General features: G+C 35.2%; 2 protein-coding genes and 1 non-coding gene across 3 annotated transcripts in view; all 3 read right to left on the bottom strand.

Moving 5' to 3' along the window:
- Positions 1–22696, bottom strand: part of LOC141434168 (uncharacterized) — a 500735-nt gene that overhangs the window by 57413 nt on the left and 420626 nt on the right. The window lies entirely within an intron of this gene.
- TRNAA-AGC (transfer RNA alanine (anticodon AGC)) lies at positions 11664–11736 on the bottom strand. Its single transcript has one exon. It is a non-coding gene; the product is annotated as a tRNA-Ala (tRNA).
- Positions 14835–21553, bottom strand: LOC141434518 (uncharacterized). Its single transcript, XM_074096941.1, has 3 exons — positions 21543–21553; positions 21045–21286; positions 14835–15276 (listed from the first exon to the last, which is right to left on the bottom strand). The coding sequence occupies exons 1-3, from the start codon at positions 21551–21553 to the stop codon at positions 15017–15019; spliced, it is 513 nt and encodes a 170-aa protein (XP_073953042.1). The 3' UTR covers positions 14835–15016.

Here is a 22696-nt window from a genome sequence, read left to right as displayed (position 1 = left end):
TATGCCCAATTTAGAGTCTATAAGGTTCTAGATTGTGGCTGTGCGTCATTTTTCAGTTAGTTAGTCACTGTACTGTTTACAGGTTGCGAATGTGTAGTCCTCCTCATCGATTATTCCATAGATGACGTCTATTTTATGGGCTCTGATAAGGCTGGCTGGGCCAAATTTACTTTTAAATACTCTTCTATACGCGTGATAGTACAGTTGTCCAGCTCAGTTGTATGTGTACACGTATGTCTTAGGTCTTTCTTTACGTATGTAAACCGGGTTACTGTAGGAAATTTTAGGGCTACTTTGATAGATTAAAAATGGTTATAAAAACGCAAATATTCATAGCTCGATTGAGCAAATGAAGTAAAAAGTAAGGTAATTTATAAAGGTAGGAATTTCACTGCCACAGATGGTCTAAAAAAATAAGAACACGGCGTAAAAACTGTTTTCCAAGGTAGCCTCTGCATCTTAGTACCCCGTTTTAAGTAGGTAATTGGTGAGAATGTACATTACATATGAAATGCTTCTAATGCTGTTGCTTTCGGTGGTGGATGTGTGTGGTTCTCTTTGGCTCGTATGATCTCGTTATTATAGGTTTGTATTACGGCTCGGCAGCCATGGGGCTCGTGCGTCGAACATTTCCACGATATCTTTAGTCCATTTGCAGTCGTCCGTTTTGCGTAGTACTTGTAATTGTTGTACGCTAGCAATCGTTTTCCCCTCTTTGACTTTATAAATATTGCTGCAAAATAAAATAAATAGTTGTTGTCAAGTCACATGCTAGTCAATTTTGTATTGAATGTGAAAAGACTTTTTAAACTAAATCTTCGTCTAAAGCAAACAGGCGCCAACAGCCAGAAATAAAAATAAATATAAAATGAAGTTTTTTTTCAAGAGTTCGTGTTATACCTAGACAATACTTATAAGTTACTAAACATAAAGCAATTCATGCAAAATAAGAGTTAAATAGGTAAAAGCGCACAATTTTGTACATGAAACTACCGTGAGATCATATCATCATCGTATAGGTAGTGCCACGAGAGTTGAAGTGAATGATTGTACACACAGCTACAACATGTCGTGTAACGACAGAAAGATTTTGACATTTACTCATTAATTTCATTCATTCTCCTTTTGTGTTCTTTATATAGATGTGTGTGTAATCATTCACTTCAACTCTCGTGGCACTACCTATCATTTAATATAAGGGCATTCCTGTCTACCGTAGTACCCTGAGTTTATCTCTCCGATTTCAGCAAAATTTGGGAGGTACACTCAGTTCATAATTCAATTCAGAGAAATTGGAGAAAGAGATTGAAATCGGAGAGATCAACGCAGTGTATGCAGGTGTGTAAGTAAGTAAGTAAATCTTTATTTGCTAAAATGCGTTTACTTATTTTACTAACTTACTTACTTGCAACAACGGTAGATAGAAATGCCCATAAGCGCACGATTGTTTCTACTGTTGCTGTTTAATTTCTTCGCAAGTTAAATAAAAAGCAGAGTGCGTAACTCGTTCATTAAACACCATTTTACCTGAGACATTTAAGTATATCCACCCGAGCCGTAGATGAGGCGCGTTTCGTAAGCTTGTTGTAAAATGTACTATTATTAACGAACGAGTGGGCGCTCGCGATCTTGTCACCATCTCTTTTTAATTTAATATTTTACCGTTTGACAGATAGCTCTAATATTTTCCACTAATATTACAAATGTGAAAGTTTATTTTTGTTTAGATATTTATATGTTTGGTACTCCACCGGTCAAAAATTAGCTCTTTGTACAATTTAAAACACGCTTAACAATATTATAAATTTATTCCTTTATAATTAGATAATGAAATTGTAAGAGCACCCTTGTGAGAGCTACTGTAGTAGGTCCTACATAACCCCGAGTTATCTACTAAAGCAGAATTAGTAGCGTCCAGATGTATGGAAACGTCAAACCTTTATCGCATTTATAGCGAGTAGTCTTAAGTAATGATTTCCTCGGAACTTTCATTCGACGGCAAAATCAACTCGATCATTTTGTTTTGTTTTTTCTTTAAGTAGTATTTTCTAGATGTTTCCCTATTTTTTTGTCTGATTTTTTTCTGCAGATGGCGTGGCAATTCATTTATCGGCCTGATCTTCCCTTCAGCTTTTTTTCTTTCGTAGTATTTTCTCTCTTTTTCTTTTAGTTTTTCGTAAAGTATAGGATCATTTTTTATTCTTTCTCTTTGCGCGCGTGCTCTATCCCTTTTTGCTTTTAGTATCTCTTCTCTCGTTTTTTTTCTTCGTCCCCAAACTGCAACTAAAACCTAACGTTTAATAACCGAATAACATCCAATTGACATAACTTTGTGAGAGTAAGGAAAGAGTATAATTGCAATAATAATAAATAAATTTATAATTTTATTATTTTTTCCTCAATTAAGATATTAATGACCGTATTCTTACATTAAATAATATTGTAACGGATAACTCACTTTTTAAACCGAGTTTAGCTCGACATGCCTTTACGGAGCGATGTTGTTAGTGTTGTGTGCTACCCTACACAGACATTGACAGTAAAAATGACGATAAAAATGCGGGTAGTTGTGCGCCGGTGTTAGTTTCGTCGGGCAGTAGCGCGAGCAGAGCGGTGGCGCGTAGTGTGTGTGTTGCGGCAGCCGCCGAGTCGCGTGCTCCTGAGAAGAAGGGCTACGAAATAGCCCGAAGCATGTCGAGCTAAACTCGGTTTAAGACGTGAGTTATCCGTTACAATATCATTTAATACGAGTGAGTCTCACGGTAGTTTTACGCATTCTTACACAAAAATATAAGATATATTATTAAAAATAAAATAACAACACGAGTTGCTTTCAAATAAGTAACTTATCGACAGTGTTTTTGTAACATAAATCAACGCGAGAGTTATTGAAAATCCGCTTATTTACCACGCGTAAATACCGCGTATCTGCTTTTCATGTAGTTTTAGTTAATTTTAAGGAAAGGAAAGTTTCTCTGTTTAACTCTCTTTTCTTATTTTGAACGCTGGGTGGCAATTGGTGAAGCAACTTTATTTTTCCAGCTGCTTTTTTCTGAAGATATCTTTGCCTGTTCTTTTCTTTATATTGCTCATAGTGTCGGGTCACTTTTAATTTTTTTCTTTCCTTGCGTGTTCTGCACGCCTCTTGGCTCCTAGATACTGTTCTTTTGTTCTGAACTGTTAAAAACTAAAGGTTCAATAATAAATCTTAAAGCATAAAAGATAACTTATAACAGATTGACTGGATTGGAGATGTTAATGACATGGATAGTTAAAAATTAGAAAAAGCTACACACGGCTATATTGTCGGTTGAACTGAGGTTTTAAGAACTAAGTAATAAAATTAACTTTTCTTACAAAAATATTTTAACTTATCTACTTAGACATTAATAAAAACAAATCATCGAATGCGCATCATTACAGAACGGCTAGTGTATCTATTAGGCTAATTCTTTTTTGTTGTGTTTGTAATTTTCGGGTTATTATGAATAAAATGTTGAATATTGGAGAGAAGATTTGGACCCATTTTCTTCATTAAATACTACACCCGTGCGAAGGACGGTCCGACAGGCAGCTAGTATGTATTTAATAATAATCAATTAATCATATAGTCTTAAAGCGAGTAAGCCAGGACCGCAAATTCATGCAGACCATCAAACACAGGAAGGTTGCCCACCTCAGACATGTTTTCCGTCACGAGAAATACGACTTGGGCAAAGTTGCTGGTAAACTCTGGATGGCCAACCTTCAGTAATTGGAGAGGCACCACAAGAAGAAGAAGAAGAATAAATCTATAATGGCTTTCAGTAGTTAAGTATGCAAATACTTAGCATAAATTTACATACATCATCGTTGTTTTTAATGAAATATAAAACAATATTTAAATATTTCCTATTTCTCAAACACAAATTTTTCAACTTGTTTTTTTAATATACTGTTATCCGCCGTTGTAAGTGCCTCCATTGTATGATTTTGTCAAACAGGTGTTTCATCGGCAAATTCGCAGCGCCTCAAGCAGCGCGTAACGGCAACTCAAACTATGGTATTACAAATCCGCGTAACTTATATTGGGTAATTCCGCGTATCTAAAAAATTTAGCCAATTTCCAATTTTTAAAGCTACATATCGTCGATGATACTGCAATACCGCGTAACAACAATGAATAATGCCACGTACCTGACTAGAGACAAAATGTTACAGGAGAGCTTTAAAATTAAATGTCTCGAATTTGCTACTTTTTGTAGGTTACGTGGCATAAACCATTGTTAGTTACGCGGATTTGCAGTATCATCGACTACATAGTGCTGATACGCGGTATTTACGCATATCAGATAAGCGGATTTGTGCTATCACGACGATTTGACAGGTCCCTCAATGGGTATGAACGCCATTTACGCGGACTATTCGTTCTCCGATAGTTCGTAGTGAGGCGTGGCAGCCGCGCGAGTGATGCGACGAACAGAACCAGATCACGACAGGCTTAGAAGTATTTTTAACACTACGAGTAGAGAATTTGTAGCCCTGGTAGATTATCTGAATATGCCCTCTGCGAGACTTCGTGAATTCTGCAGCTGAAAAAAAGGAAACGACACTGCTATGATGACAGGTAACTGACAGCATACATTTTACAACAAAAAGTTTGTTTTTTAGCTCTTTTCGTGTAGGTACACAGTGCGAAATACGCACACAATTACACATTTTCAATTATCAATATGGTCTTTATGTATCACGTTATCGTTCTCCTGTTATCAGTGTTTTGATTGTTCAATGAACTAAAAATCATTGCTTTGCTCACCCGCGAGCTAAGGTAGTGGGTGGGCAAAGTTTTTTAGTTCATTGATATGGACCTCCGCAACGTAGCGCCTGATCCAATTAATAATTCTGACTGCTTTGTGTTGATTAATAGGTACTATTGTTGATTGTGTGTTTTACCCCATATTTGACGAAAGGACAAAATTCGGCAATGACTGTTGTGAAAAAAAAACCAGAAGAATTTAAAGTATATTAGTATAATCAAAAAATATGTACAATAAACATTGATTTGTAATATAATGCTTATTTGACCGATTTAGCAGTTTTCTTAAAGATAAACTCGAATCTGCACACATACTTCGGTCAGATTGAACTGTTTTGCTATACTTACTAGTCTTTTTACCCGACAGCAAGGAGGGGTATTGTTTTTTTTGGTTTACGATTTATTAATACTCATCATGATTGTGCTCCCCTCTGATACTCTCAATCGAGTTGTTAAGCTGGTAAATGACAGATTTACAGCCCCTGTGCTGACGACGACAGTACCATCTGATTTTAAGGCCACCTTTGACCTCCCTTTGGTAGTGAGGAGTGTAGATATGATTGTGGAACAAAAGGCGTCTTGATTTTCCTTCTCCGATTACTTGAAATGAATCATCACCTGTAATTCCTGGAAATAACGATTATATCCACTTAGCTCAGAGTAAGTATATAGTATACAGTATACCGGGGGTTTTTTATAATAAAATTACAAAAAAATATTACATATGAAACAGATACATAATTCAGATCTATTGTCAAGAAGACATTAATATCTAAGGCGTATTATAAAGTTAAAGATTATACAATGGGCAGGGATATTTGGAAATAATTCTGATCCGCATTAGCGATCCCTTAAAATAGCGAACTTACTGTGTTAAAAATAAAGTTGTGTTAAATACTTGTGATGTATAGATATCATTTAATAATATTGTAAATCTGTTTAAAAAAAATATACCTCGTTGTTTTTACGTTTGGCCTCAATCTCGCTTGATGGAAGGCGAAGATGAGGCCTATGAGGTTTCTTGTCGGATTCTCGTCAACAGAGGTTTTTCCGAACCAGTGGTAGATTTTTTTAACATTCATAAGTGCTTGTTATAGCCTAAATTGAATAAAGATATTTTGACTTTGACTTTGAAATCATTAACTGTAGCCAGGCGATTATTCTGTAAATACAACAGATATTAGAAAACTTTAAACTGATATTTAATTATTATTATATCGAAAGTACGTTACGAACTACGATTACTGCCTGTATAACTGTATAAAATGCGCATAAGCTGTTCAGGCACCAGCTTTTATTAAAATTGTTCTTGTAAGTTGCTGCACTCTTGACAGACCACACAGTCATGGTCGTTTGAGGATCAGGAGTGAACCTTCATGACAGCTTTCTTGGGAAGTAAGTGTCGTGGCATGGGGTAACCCTTGCCGTCCAGGCCGCAGTGCTTCGAAGTTCGTATTGGGCAATAGAAAGCGCTGCTGCTCACTTTGACATCAGGTCCCAGGTATCCATTTGAACTTAAATAACTACTGGTTAAAATAATCCGGATTGATTTTATAACATCGTGTTCATTTCACACTGCTGGGTGCGAGCCTCATCTTACAATGAGTTAAACAAAGTAATATTAGCCCGATCGGTGAGGCCGTGTGGTCTAAGAAAATTATGGTTTCAATAGTTCGATAATCGAACCAGCAGAAAAAAAACATGTCAAAATTATAACATTTTCGCTCTGAAAGTTAAAGTTGGTAGGTATATAGGATAAGAAAAATTGGGAAAGCTAAAAAAAACTATATTCATGATAAATATTATAAGTAATAAATCATTTTTCTTTCTTTCTTTATATCTACTTATATATTTAGTTGAGAATGTCCATCGTCTACAGATCAATCCATCGTTTTGCATTGTTTTAAGTAAATAGAGATCTAAATTTACCTATACATACATATAAGGAACATATTTTTAAATTTACAATTTAAAGTCGGGCAAGCTTCACTGAACAACCATGCAAAGACATTTGATTGGAAATGTGTACAATAAAACAAGGCTCAAATATAAATATTTGTCAACCTCAAAAAAAAGTTCTTATAGAAGTTGACCCACGGTCAATGGGGTCCTGGCGCACACAGGCTCTTAAAGATTTGCCAAAGCGCCTGGTTGGCACAACTGGAGACCTAAAAGGGCGAGCAATTATCTCTGTCTCAAAGAATTAGCACAGCTATTCAAAGAGAAAACGGAACCCATTTCTAGATTTTATTAAGTTTTAAGGAACTAGATTTGTTGAGTTGTAATTTAGTTATTTAATTTCTTCTTTATTAATTGATGTAACTTATATTTTTAAACTCAAAGAAATTGTTACCTGCTTAAAAAAAACTTACACAAGTTTTTAGTAAATCTCGCCCCAATCATCTGCTGACCACCCGCGACAGTTTTACTTCACAATAGAATTCACAATGAGAAGTCAACTTAACAACTCTAATGGTATTTCTACATAATAAATAATATAGTATTTCGATGATTGAGGACTTAAAAAAATTCAAATTCAAAATAATAAGTCTGAGACTAAATAATGGATGTTGGCTTAATTTGTATGTTTTTAATGGTTATGTGTATTCTTGCTGCACAGAAGCTGGTCATCCACGGTGAATAGGCAAGCCCTGCAACCTCGTGCGTGGTGCGAGGCGCAATACCATCGGGTCTTCATGTTGAGCCTAGTGTGGAATATGTAATGGTACCCCCTGTATCTGATCTGTCTGGTGCCTCGCTTTCCGGTTACGAACACGGCTATATCTGGAATTTGGCATGAGCTTTAGGCGAGGGCAAAAGTATTTTTGTTTTAATACTTCATACTGGTATTTTTTAATGAGTTAAAAGCGCGTTTTAATTGAATAAATGTCATTAATTACAAAATACTTTATTAATAGAAATCAGGGAAAAATACACTACAATCATTATTACAAAAGCAAAACTTAATTAAGTATCTACTGCATAAATGTTTCGAGCCATAAAAACATTAAATGATATTGTAACAGATAACTCACGTCTTAAATCGAGTTTAGCTCGACATGTTTCGGGCTAATTCTTAACCCTTCTTCATAGGACCACACCGGGCAGTCACGCGAGCAGAGCGGTGGCGCGTTGTGCGCGTGTTGCGGCAGCCGCCGAGTCGCGTGCTTCTAAAGAAGGGCTACGAATTAGCCCGAAACATGTCGAGCTAAACTCGATTTAAGACGCGAGTTATCAATTACAATATCATTTAATATGAGTGAGTCTCACGGTAGTTTCACGTCCATAAAAACATAATGTTTGCGTCATTGTCAATATTCGTGCAGGCCACTCTGTTACTTTTTTCATGATCCAGGAGTGAAGGCCAGGGACGACTGGTGTGGAATTGTTCGACCACAACTGCTCTGTCACGAATATTTAACAAAGAAGAAGAGGAGAAGGTTTACTTTGTTACCCATTAAGTACATATGGAAATTTCAAAAAAACCTAAGAGAAAACAAATTATGTCCAATGTTCGATGATGCACTTACGAGGTATGCTTTAGTCACTGACAGTAATTAATCCGTCCTTGTCTACAAGTATCAACTCGAAATCGATAAATATAGATACCTCCTACGTATACTGGTCAAGTGACAAATTTCTGATTTTTAGTTTTTTGCAATTTTGTGATTAAAATTTCCTTATTTACCTACCACAAAAAATTTGGACGGATATTCCTATTAGTTTTGGAAAAAAGTGACGTATATGAATGCATCTAACACGTTTTGCTAATCGGTACAACGTATACTGAGGCAACCGACATGTACCACTATACGCGGCACCGATATTGTCGCGGGGCCGGGGAAGTCGAGTGTAACTGGCAGTTGCCTCAGTGTACGCGCTAGCCGTCGCTGCGTGCGGACCGTTTAAACTGTTCTACGAGCACATAATTTGATAGTATATATAAAAAAAACATGTTTTGGTTTGGCAAGACCACAATAGCCGTATTTCTCATAGACAGTCATGGAAACTAAATCCAATGTGAAACCTTTTCGTGATCTATTGCTGTGATTTCTTTGGCAAATGTATGGGATGTCAACATAACATTGGTAGTACAACGGTTCCACCCCAGTACCAGTACGTGATTCAATTTCTTCGGCTATACCTACATGTACGCGTGCTAGAAATATAACATTGCAGTAATATTGCATTTTGGTAGTTGAGCATCCCCAAAAAGAAGGCGAAGGCATGCATGCTTTAATTAAAATGGGAACAGTAAATTTCAATATACCTACAGGTTGATAAAAAAAATCCTGTACTATACTGTAACCCATATTAGGGCTACTGATTACTAATACGATATAAGTGGGAAAACATCGAAATTAGAAAGTCTTCTTGCGACTCCACTTCCATACAAAACTTTTTTTTTTCGAATCACAGTATTTTTCTACTTGGATCATATTAGTAATTAGTAGCCCTAATGTGGTTTAAAGTATAGTACAGGTTTTAAATAACACCCTATACACATTTTTTTATACACACCTAAGAAATGGTACCTGGCTATGTATATGGCGAAAACGGGTAAACCGTATGAAGTTATAGAAGTTTCCCAAGACTCAGAAACAGACACAAAATTTAAATCTATTGTCAAGAAGACATTAATATATAAGGCGTATTATTAAAATTAATGATTATATCATGGATAGGGAAATTTGGAAATAATTCCGATCCGCATTGGCGAGTGCTTACTCCAAATAGCGAATTGAGAACTGTTTTAAATATGTAGTTGTGCTAAATACTTGTGATGTATAGATATCACTAAAATATGATTGTAAATCTGTTTACAAAATATACCTAGCCAGACTCTTCTCAACAGAGGTTTTTACGAACCGGTGGTAAATTTTTTGACATTCATAAGTGCTTGTTACAATCTAAATTGAATAAAGATATTTTGACTTTGACTCAATATTTCATGTCAAAGCTTGTCTTAAGCAAAGTGCCAATCAGACTCGCGCACGAAGGGTTCCGTACCATCTATACAACTTCATTAGGATTGGCAAAAAAAAATTTTGTTGTATGGGGGTCCCCTTAAATATTTATTCTGATCTATTTTTTGTTATATATATATTATATCGACTACAGTTATACATAATCTGTGAAAATTTCAACTGTCTAACTATCATGGTTCATGAGATACAGCCTGGTGACAGACGGACGGACAGCGAAGTAGTATAAAGTAGTAGGGTTTCCGTTTATACCCTTTGGGTACGGAACCCTGAAGAGGCACAAAAAGCTAAACCGTTATCTGGATACAAATGTGTGCGATGCGATATGTATCACATGAGGAACCTTTCACAATAAAATATGAGTACACATTTGAACAGGAATACGAATCCATTGAATGTGCTTCCATTGATTTAAAGCACTTAATACAATTACTTTTCTTAATAAAACCATTTATATTTCAAGTGAGGTTTTTTATAAAGGTATATTTCTGTATTTTGTATAGCACGTTTAAAACATTACTAGCGGTATATTGGTACAAGTGGCATGCTAATGTTAGCGTATATTGATGCAAGTGATAAAAACGTTTATAAATCAATAGATGAAGGTAAAAGAGCATCTGTTTTATTGTTCATTGCAAGCCATATAAGTATTTCATCTAAAAATTTATATACAATATAAAAATATCGTTAGATCAGTAATCTACGCATTACGCCGTATACTGGAGCAAGTGGTAATTAGCTCAGTATACCGCACAACTACAAGATGTAAAATACGCGTATAGTAGTGTATCTGCAATTTTCTCAAAAACTATAAGAAATTTCAAAATTCCATGAATACAGGTAGAAGCAAATATTTTCTTTGGAACCAATGCAAAATTTTGAAAAGTTATGTCATCAAATGAGAAAGTTACAGGTTTTGGAACCTTTGAACAGCTCTCCTGTAAATTTATGATTATGCACTTGTACCAGTATACGTAGGAGTGTCGAAATATAGACAGAGATAAGTTTTACACTCAACTTACTAATGACCTCTTTAAAGTAAAAATCATTTTAACAATAAAAATGTATGGCAAAATTTAAAGCCAAATTATTAAGAAAGACTTACAAAACCACCACGTTTCTACCTATCTAATTCCAAAAAAAAAAACACAACGGTTATTTTTTGTACGAATCGCTCTTACTTACATCTCTATCATAGTTTTATCTTCGATAAAGGCTACGTTGTTGTACTTATGTTTTGACAACACCTGTAACTAAACTAAAAATAACCTAACTATATATAAAAATTAGCCTAACGGGCTGTTTCACCATCCATTGTTTAGTGTTAACTGGCGGTTAGGTGTGATGCCGTCTCTATTTGTTTTGTTCAAATAGACGGAGACGGCATCACATTTAACCGTCGGTTAACGCTAATGAATGGATGGTCAAACAGCCCCTAAGCCTTTGCTCCAGCGGAAGAGCGCCTACAAGGCTGGCAGCATTTCCGTGCCGGGTTTAATGCAATGGATTAGGCGAAAAATGTTTTTTTAATACTTAATCAAGAACTTCATTTCTTCCGCCCGCTACATAAGTTAGACAAATAACTGTTCAGCTGTTCGTTTACTTCATCCATAATTATTGTTTTTTTAACTCGTCGCCCTCCTAAAAAAAAGAATGCGTATTTTAATTTACATTCCAACAAAAAATCAGTTTGTTCATTTTCTTAATAATAAATCATTTATTGCCACAGAAAATAAGACAGGTTACACAATCAAATAAAAAAAACATAAGCAGGTGGCAATGGGCCAAAAAAAATGGGGTTCTGGGGTTAAAAAGTGAGTAAATAAGATAGAGTCGGGTGCTTTTTCAAAACACACTTTTAATTTCTTTTATTACAAAACAATTGGAGGCGCCGGGTATCGATCCCGGTACCTCTCGCATGCTAAGCGAGCGCTCTACCATCTGAGCTACGCCCCCTTGTAATTTGTTACCGAATTATTTCATACTTTGAAACTAGATCATTTAAAACGAGGACAGAACAAACCAGTAGCTATTCACTCTGTCACTACTTGCTGCATATGCAAAGAAGCCTTTCACTTGCGCATTGCAGATCATCGTGTATGAAATAACTTAGTATTTTTTTCTTTTATATTGTCAATAAATTTTTGCTCAAAAAATATCAACAATGACAATAAAATCTTTTGCGACATAAGTATCTAATTTTTTTTTTGATATTGTTTATTTTATTATGCACGCTGTGCAGAAATACAATACTTTTTGGCTCAATAATTTCAAAATAAATTATTGACATTATGTTACAAACTACTTTTTAGCAACCGCAAGCAAATATCACGAAAATGTGATAGATACGAGTATTTATGCAAACTGAACACACAATTCCAACAATCACCTATAATTGAAGACACTTGTGAATTACAACCATTGTGAACAAAACTTAGGAGCATCACTAAACTAACATTTTAACCCAATAATAGGATTGTTTAAAACTAGTTACATATGTTGGTACGTAAAATATAAAACAAAATAAAATATTTTTTTATTACAGGTATTTAACCATAATACTGATAAATCTTACAAGAACAATTGTTTGTTGTCGTGTGCACGGCATTATTTTTGTAATGTCAACACAGATAATATTTTTTACAATTTAAGGACCAGATACTGAAACTAAAAACTATTTCAACAACTTACTCGTAGAATTCAAAGCTTTTTGAGTAAGTAGAAATAGTTAGGAAAATAAAATAAGGCTATATCAATGTTACTATTAGTTGTACAGTCGAATCATTTTGTTTTTTCAGTCTGGCCCTTTATAGAACGTTGTCACGAATAGTGTTACCCGGATTTGACTTGTTAGGTAATGCGAAGCCAACCATTTTCAGTGAAAAAGAATCACAGTTTGAAACCATTCAGTTGGTTTGATTATATTTCATTTGTCAAATATACCTATCTTTTCCTAGTGATTGTGTTGATTCTTAACTGAAATAATTTCATCTTCGATCATATGTATAACAGCTTTGCAACCTCGGGAGTTGTGCGTGGAGCACATCCATCTCGTTTTGGCGCCGCCATGTTTTTGGAAGCCGAAGGTATAGCGGCCGATTTGAATCAATTTTCGACCGCGCCTTGACGTTACGAAATGAGGCTGATCTTCGTCTGAAAGAACGGAAAATAATTTTTCACAGCTGTTCGCAGGTTACCTTACAATGCTCTAGCGTCCCGAAAATTATTACACGTTGTAGGTAATTTAAAAATAATCGAAATTTTGCAAGGTGGTTGAGTCCTAGTAAACTAGACATATTCACACCAGTTAAAGAAGTCGTCGATTTGAGTATAATATTAATTACGGAATCGTAGTAAACAATCGCAGTCTTCAGTTTCATTAGAACTAAAAGTACCGTGAAACTCAGACATAATAATTAAAATAAAATAAGAGACACAGGTCACTTACGAATTAATATAAGATAGTTTCAGGCCATTCCGTGGTCCCTTGTCAAGGAGAGCTCGTCATCCGAATTAGTGGGTGGTCCGTGCCCTCGACTTAGAAAATGGTTTTACGTACCTACTGCGCAAGTGGTTGATGTGGAAGATACTTTAGAATGTGATATGGCTGTGTATATTATTTTAATAGTTATATCATTTTCATCATCCCATAAATTTAACATAGAAAAACAGAAACCAAAGAGAAATATAAAAACCCATGACAGATTGATTGATTTCATGATTTTTTATTATCCATAGGCACTGATTCTTGTATCTGGTTTAAATTTATTTTTATTTGCAACAATACAGAGAAAATTATGTACAATGACGTACATAATTTTCTCTTATTTGTTGCTGTTATACTTGTCACAAAAACAACAACAATAAACGAGGTCTTTCCAAGATAAATAAATAAATTATTTTATTTAGTCATTTTAAAAACCATGCAATTTAAAGTTAAAGGAACTAAACTAAACAAATTTCACCTTTATTATGTTACTATTCATATTTGAAAATGAGTTGAGTTTTTTTAGTTGACAGTTTGATCTGTTATCAGCTGTTACCTATTTTGTTGGTTACATAGGGGAATAATGCTATCTTCAGTGCTACGCAGGCGGGTGGTTATGGCCACTCCTAATCGTTATAATTTCGTCGAGCACGGTGTGCGCTATCGCTTTGCACCCAGTCCTGAATTTAGAGCATCGCCATCGTAGTTTGCTTGTGGGGGTCACAGTACCGGTCCCGCTTTTGTGGAGGTGGTACTTGTACCCATCGATGATCAGGAACCTTGAACCTTTAGACGTAGTACTAAAGAAGTACGGTTGACCTGAAGTAAGATAATGTACCTATGAGAATCTTAGGAATTCAACAATCGACGCGGTTTTAAACTATACCATCATCTTTAATTTGTAATCAGCTAGCACAAAAATCTATTAAATTGTCAAATTGTCATGCATAATGATAACATTCAACTTAAAGTCTCAAATTTAAATGTATAACAGAGCCTACCATAAAATACTTAACCATCTGTGTGGAATGTCCAATCCGATCAGCTCGTTCATTTTCGTTACATTTACAAATTGGTTATGCTTTCACGATTTACGTAAATAAATTCTACCCTGATTCCAACGAAATCTGTATTACATACGTAACAAACTAAATAGGCATGTAGTTTTACAAGTCATTTTTGAAGAAATTTTACTGAGACCTCGCGTATTCACAGCAAACATAATGTTGAGCAACATAGTCGATCCAACTTGTTATTCGAGCAACACTTCGTTGCCGTGTTGCCTCTTAGTGAGCGAAAACACAGCAACACGTTAATTCCACAATGCTTCTCAACAAATGTTTAGTACGAATACAGGGCTTGTCTTACCTAGAATATACATAGTTACATACTTCAGTATTGCGATAACACCTTTAAAACGGAATACTAAAGAAACGGTCAAATCCTGCCGGCGTATGATATTTTTGGGATTGTCATTGCATTTTTTTAATTAAGTGTTAAAAAAATAAAAAAAATCGTTAAGTACACAAAAATACGTTATATTAATTATGTGGTACTAATGTAGCACACAGTTAAAGAATTTAGAAAAATGATGAATGTAGACAAATGACTACAACAAACATATATTTTTGAAGGAGTCCCTTTCTCTCTATCAATCAAAACAAATTCACCAGTGAAACGGCAAACAATGAGTCAAGAAGTCAAAAATAATATCTATTTAACGAAGTACCTATTTTAAACCAGGCGTCATTATTTTAATTCCGTAGTTGAGCCAAAACCGTAGGAACTATTCCTTGGAGGCGGGTGATTATGTTGTTTCTTCACGACGAGCAACTGATCTTCAAATGTGTATGCGCATACTTTGCAGCCCGCTCGATTCCTTGAGCACCTCCACATGACCTTCGCATAGAAACTCTTATTGCTTTTACTGCGGCTATTGAAGCGGTACCCATCTATGACTAACACGCGCGTGCCTTTTGTGGACTTCTCAAACTTATACCGCATGGAGCCTAGAACAGTTAGAAAAGGGGCTGTGAGTGGAAAAAAAACTCTCAACACTTCAATACAACTTTTGTAAAAGCTGACACGAAGAGCCCGGAAATCAGATTACTGCGTTCTTTATAACTAGGTACTTAGTACGCTGAGTCTCTAAACGACAAAGCACTCAGCCACAAAACAAAAAAGGTACAGAAATCAATCTATATGTCGGCGGCCGATCGTAAAATCCGCCAGATCATGAAGTTCCATATCATGAAACGCCGCCATATCGGTTCTGGCACATCGCCGGCCGCTGCCGCGGCACGCTCGCTTCACTCACTCGGCTCGTGCGTTATGGTAACAATTCATACTAACCACTCCTCGCCTCGTTTGTCGTACCTAAATTTTTCTTTTTTCGGCATATCACGATGTTATAGAGCTAGGAATATCGACGAATGCGTTGCTCTTATCGATCTGCCGTATTGTTTCTCAGGCACATCGTGATATGCCTGGCCAACTTTTAGGCATATCATGAAATGGATCCATTTCACGATATGCCTAGGAATTTCGTGATCTGGCGGATTTTACGATCGGCCGCCGACATATATACAAAGAGCGCTCGAGCAACGCACACAGAGACACTGCTCCAGCTGGCTGCTGATAGAGACGAGTACAAAAAGCTAACAGCCAACCTTCAGGATTGAAGAGGCACTAAAAGAAGAAGAAGAAAATATAATATTCGTGCTTTTCGCCAATGTCGAAACCGTCGCAAGATATTTTCTGTGACAAATTTGTAATATAACAATGACATTAACATTAAAATATTTTATTATTTAATTTAAGTAGCCTGTATAGTGTCCCACTGCTGGGCAAAAGCACAGCAGTGGGACACTATTAATATTTTATTTATTATTAATTAATATTTCCATTCTTCCCGTTTCATTCTCAACAATAAATTCAACAACTAGATACGAGTGCCACTACCACAATAGTTTTTTGTGCATAAGCAATAGTTGACAACCCTAGAGCGAACGCCGAGCGTAGGTATGAAAAGTGAAGTACATAATGAGATTGACTTCTGTACCTTTCTGTTTTGTGACTCAGCGATCGCCATGCACTGAAAGAGGAACTCAAGAGTCAGAACTCCGCACCTCTATTCCTCTGTACAGGCTCAATGAGATTGATTGGATCAATTTACTAAAATCGTTATTTCCTAGTAGCTTCCATTCGCACTTTTTCCCAAATGTTTGTTTTCCCAATAATAATATGCTTTTTTAACTGAAGCTTATTTTTACAATAGCGTTTTTCGCCAATTTTAATTGACACAGAAACATAGCTAGGTTTAGGTTAGGAATACCAATGTTAAGTTTGCATCGGCCCGAAGTTCCAAAACCACACAAAAGTAGGAACTCCGCGTTAGCTATCGACAGATGTTGAGAAAAAACGCGAATTGGGAATCACTTTGAATGATTATTTATACCTACTATGCAAGTCCACGGAAATAGTCTCAGCTTAATTTATTTATTTATTATACGACTATTCCATATTCGATAACAATTATTTATCACAGTTGGAAAAAGCTACTCAGAATCAGAAACATTTATTATCATAACTGTTACATAATGAACACATTTACACACATAACTAGACATATACATACAGATGTCAAAAGAGCAGGCATGACTCATCATTAAGGACTTCACATAAATATTTTTACTCTATTCACCTTAATTTAAACTTATAAATAATACCTAAGTAATTTAAATAATATTATTTATTAGGATTTTAGTTTAAGTAGGCAATGATGTTCATTGTTCATTAAACTTTTGTACTATAATCATTGCAAAGATACTCTTTAATGCTGTATATTGTTTTATGTACATGCATATCATAACTTCCCTATTATATGTTCAGAAACGACTATCAAATCGACACTAACATTTTTAAACTACGCTAACTCGAAAATGGTAACTTTACGCTAAAGCCAATTCAAGGAAAACTTGCGATAAATTTTAAACCGCTGAACATATATTATAACTTTTTTACCAAGTTTTATTTGTTACACAATTAAAAGAAATGTAAAATTACTTTTAAGATTCTTTCATTAATTTTGAATTTAGTTCTACTTAGCGTACCTTGTGACAAAAACAGAAAGATCACCGTCGATGAATTTAACGCCATTTCCAACTTAGCGTACTGTAATAGGGCGTGTTACCTTTTTAATATGTAGTATGAATATTATATTAGACGAGATTTAATAAAAAAACCAAGTCACCGATATAGTTGGATAACAATTTTATTACTATAAATGAAATAGCATGGTAAATTTGTGCATTTTTTTATTAGCTTTAAAAGTTAGCGTCGTACAACAGGTAAACATCTTCACACTTGTAATATTTCTAAACGAATCCAAGTTACACTTAGCTTTGTTTAAACGGATAACGTTAGGAAGTTGGCGTTTTATTTGTGTCAAAAATTATGGAAAGGTGTGAAAATTAGATAAAAATACTGTTATTATTTACAAATCAATTATCATCTTCCACATCAGTAGTAGATTCGTCAAGATTTTGGTCGTCAGACAGCAGACTAGTATAAAAACTATGATACTTTTGAGGAATAATATTATTGTTACAAAAGTATTTTAAATCATTGTATTTGGCTTTATTTATTTTTCATAGGCTTGTGTACGCCTTTTGAGGAAAAGGTTCTATGCGAGATATCCTAGTGGACTTCTTAAAACACTGAATATTATTAATGTCACTACTAATCAAGCAATACCTGTAACCCAATAATCCATAGTTTTCAGGAGTTGTTCGAATTTCTTTAAACTTGTTCCAAGCTACTTTCTCGTTGTTCAAGTTTTTAGTCCAATTTTTTCGGGAAATAGAAGCCTTGAAATCATAAATCATGTCTTGTGTTACCTCAATGACATTATAGTCTTTCATTGACTTTCGCCCAACGTACTAGGGAAAACCATTCATCTGGTGAATATATATCTTTACCTCTAGCCGTTTTTTCAATAAGGGCATGCACGGAATCCCCTTCATTTTGAGTATGGCCCTTTTCTAGGAAACAGTGATTAATTTTTATTTTGAAATGGTCTGCAGCCAATAAATACATGTAATACACAATCCGATTACGATTTTGACCGCCACAGTTATCGGACCATAAATATGCTTGAGAAACTCCTTTACCATGCAATTTCTCAAAGAAATCATACAGACAACTTGCTACTTCGTTAGCCCCTCTTTTAGCTGTTTGTTCATCCCACATGTAACAATATGCTTCTCTATTTGCCATGTCGTATACCGTAAAATTATAGATATTTAATTTCCGTTTGTAGTAATAAACGCTTATATTTCCACTAGGGGCACTCAGGACTTTTTGGAAATTAAATACAATGCAAGCTATATTCTTATCACTTATGGCTAAGGCTTTATATTCTAGCTTTAATTTCCGATCATCCGATTTTCCACTTTTTAAGACAATATTTTCCTCTTCACGGTGTTGTAGTTTACCCAATTCCATTAAACATTTAGCTCGTTTTCGTGACATTTTTGCTTTTTTTTTCAGTGAATAAATAAAGCACACTATTTTTTAGTTAATACTGCTATAAATCAATCGAAAACTGCAATATAATAACGTGGACTATTTATTAAATGCGAGCTGACAGTTTAGATAACGACAACAGGTACTTAACGTAGTATTAACAAACATACCTACCCTCACACGGTTTCCGTAAGTACCCGGCTAAAATAAAGTTAGCGGCCTATAGACCGTGTGACATTAAAAGTATGTTTACTTGGCGTTTTATAAGTTTCAAAACTTTTTTGTTTTTAAGAATTTGGTAATAAAATTTTGTGTGGACGTAGGTAATTATTCTATGTATAATATTGGATAAAAAACGCAAAATTTGACAAAAATCAAGTTAGCGTAGTATTAGTTGCTGGTGTCGAAATGTTTTCTTTATTTTCTTCCTTTATCTGCGGGTGCATCTTAATGTTTACATAAAGTATCGGTCATACTTTTTTTAACAATGCATATCTGTACTATTGTAGAAAACATGTACATGCATGTAGATAATAATAATTATTATAAATAAAACTTAAGTTTTTTATTATCTGTTATTAAAGCTTTGGTAATACTTCAAACTAGTTATCAGTAACACTAACTTAAAAAATACAGGCCATATCTGAACATATTATAGAAAACTTATGATATGCATGTAGAATAAAGTTATGTATGCGGCTATACATAATTAGGCATTAAAACACTCGTGTGATCTTATTATGAAACGAGCCGAAGGCTCGTTTCATAAAACACACTCGTACTTTAATGCCTCTCATTATGCACCAGCCACATAAATAACTAATATTTCGCAGAAGCGCTCCGATTTGTGGACGAAACACAGCATATCACTCTTTATGGCTTTTACTTTTACCGCATAGGGTAGCTTTTTATATGGAATTCGACCCATGGCTTTCGGAGTCCTCTTTGACAGTTTGTATGTGGATGGGCCCGCAGGAACAATATTAGGCTATCTTCCGTAACTCGAGGATTATAATTGGCTCTTATTTTGAATTCTTTAAAGTGAATCTACGTCAGAGTATTATCTTAAATATACAAGGTGTTAATTAAATAACTAAAAACCAGAAAGTAGTTTGCTCAGAATCGAGAGTAGAATCGATTACACTATGTTTTATATCAGGTTATGTATGTGTTTTTATATCCCTTTTTTTATTGTGCCCAATCTAAAAGTTACGACTGCAACAGGCGCCAATTAAATATTTTAGCGAGGTTGCATATGATTTTGATAATGTAATACTGGCCGACTTTCTGTCACTGTATGATTTTCTTCTAAAAACGTCAAAGCGCAACTGACAAATACAAAGCATGAATGTAGAGTTAGAAATGAAGTAGTGTTACTGACTTAGCAAAACACACCAATATCTTTTAAAATAATGAAGATATTCAAAAATAAAATTCAATCAATTTACTTAAATTGAAAAAATATTTTAGGGGTGTCTGAGGTTTTCAGTTATTATGTAATTAACACCTTGTATATTCACTGATATGGATATCAATACGTTTTGATAATGGAAGCGATCACGCATACAATACAGGGATGAACGCGGCCCCTACCATTATCCCGAATGCTTCCTTAATTTTTCATTTTTATCCGGGGAACAATATTTAGGATGATTCCATACGAAATTATCGAACGAACGTATACTAGTGATTTTAACAGACGTAGAGCAAATATGCCCATGGTCATCTTTGAACATGTCTAGTCAACGTGCTGGTTCCATGTACGTGAATTATCTAGTTCAGTGATGGGCAAAGTACGTCCCGCGGGTCAATTCCGGCCCGCGAAGGAATTTAATCCGGCCCGCCGACGTTCCTTCGAAGAACTTATGGCCCGCGATCATAATATCATTTCGTTATTTGGCAAAAACATAAAAGAGTATATGTAAAATAGAACGGTGTAATCCTGGCCCTCCTCTAAAATATCTGTAACTTTCTGCCCCCAAATGAAGAAGGTTTGCCCACCACTGATCTAGTTGGAAACCCAGCAGTTTCACATTTTTAACTGTATGCACTACTTGATTATTGCTTAAGATAATGCTCAGTTATCTTAGGGACACGTGGGCTAAAAATATTTTGCTAAGTTTAAATTAAAACATCTTCGCTTGTTAGATGTTTGCGGTCTTCAGTAAGTAGACTGAATGTAAATGACATAACATCTGTCGCCATCTCCAATGACTGATTCTACCACCTAGTAATGAGAATCACCACTTACTATAGGTATTCAAATCTCTGCTTGGCATTGCTACGCTCTCATGGTTGTGTTCAGTCTTGCAGGACACTATTTGGTCTTCGATGGTGTACAGACTTGCCCTGCAACCTCGCGAGTGATGGTGGTACAATACCAACGAGTCTTCACGAAGCCAGCCATTTCTCGGCGAATATGGTAGCTGTAGAGGTACCCATTCAATCGGATCTGACGACTGCCACGCTTGCCGTATACGAACTGTATTACATCTGGAAACAAATGAAACGTTTAGTTGGGTAGTAGATAAAAGAAAGAAAGAAAATACATTTATTCACAACACAAGACACAACAATAGTATTAAGTACAAATAGACAACACGTAGGAAAGTATGTGTCATTGCGGTTGTGAATCGGATAAAATAAATGAACGCTAAGTTACCACTCTATTTACTGTAAGCGGTTTCATTAGCAAGCAATGATGAAGCAATACCAACGCGGTTTGATTCAAGTTCAAACTCAAACTCACAACATAGGCATTTGGGGGATAATACTGATATGTTCACACAAAAGTCATGCATGTCAGGGGCCAGCCCCCCCCCCCCCTGAAAAATAGCCCGAGATACGCCAATGTTTTTACCTGCAGCATATATAGGTATATTTTACTGGATACCAGTTAATTGCCTACAAAGTCGAATGAAAAACAAACAACATTAGCAACTAACAATTTATTTTATTCTCAATGACTTAATTGTACTTGGTTAATGTTAGAATTAAGTAAAATAGTTTGGGCCCAAATAAACATCAAAACAGTATTCTCATCTTTATATGTAATTACCAAGGAGTTCGTTTCTAATACGGTGAAATGTCGGGTCGTGGTTATGTTCATTCTGACTGATACAATAGTGTCATCGACTGTGTATATCACAGCTTTGCAACCTCTGCTGAAGTTGGTAGAACATACCCAACGCTTTTTACATTTTGTGGTCCAATCGTACTTCTCTCTTCTTGTGGTAAAAAGTGAAACCGCCTAAACTTATTAAAGTATTCCCTCGTTGGGAGGTCACAAAAGACGCTGAAAAAATAAATTGTTGTATGTGAAACTGTCCATGTAATTTGACTAGAATTGCAATCCGAATAGAACTATCTCGGCCTAAGGGCCATTTAGCAGAGGCCTAAGGCGGAGGTTGATGGAAGCTATTGTGGAAACAACAGGTTTTTAAACTTTGTATGTATGTAAACTCTTTATTGCACAAAAAAAAAGAAAGAAAGAAGAAAATACATTGTCACATTCAAGAAACGTTTTTAATTTAAACTTGCTCCTCTGAACAGGCCTTTAATATTTAGAACTATATGTTTTGTCCTTACTTATAACAATAAGCAAGTAACAAAGCATCTTACCACGCCTTCACAATCAGATTTATTCGAATACTCTCGTATCATTAAATCAGGAAAAAGTGGCATTTACTTTTTTCCTGGTTAATGATACGAGTATATTGGAAAACAATGTTCACTATATTACAAATTAAAATACGACTTTTTAATAATTAAGAAGGAAAATAAAAACTATACACCGGTTTATTTTTGATATCCGTTAACTTAAGGGACAATCTACAGGTCAAATGAAGTTAATTTCTCTAAGACAACCGTGGCCTAACTCTTATTGTTTAAAAGATAATCAAA

Source organism: Choristoneura fumiferana, chromosome 13, assembly GCF_025370935.1.
Source record: "Choristoneura fumiferana chromosome 13, NRCan_CFum_1, whole genome shotgun sequence".
NCBI lineage: Eukaryota > Metazoa > Arthropoda > Insecta > Lepidoptera > Tortricidae > Choristoneura > Choristoneura fumiferana.
Note: the sequence above shows the minus strand (reverse complement) of the source record. Positions and strands in the feature narration are given on the sequence as shown.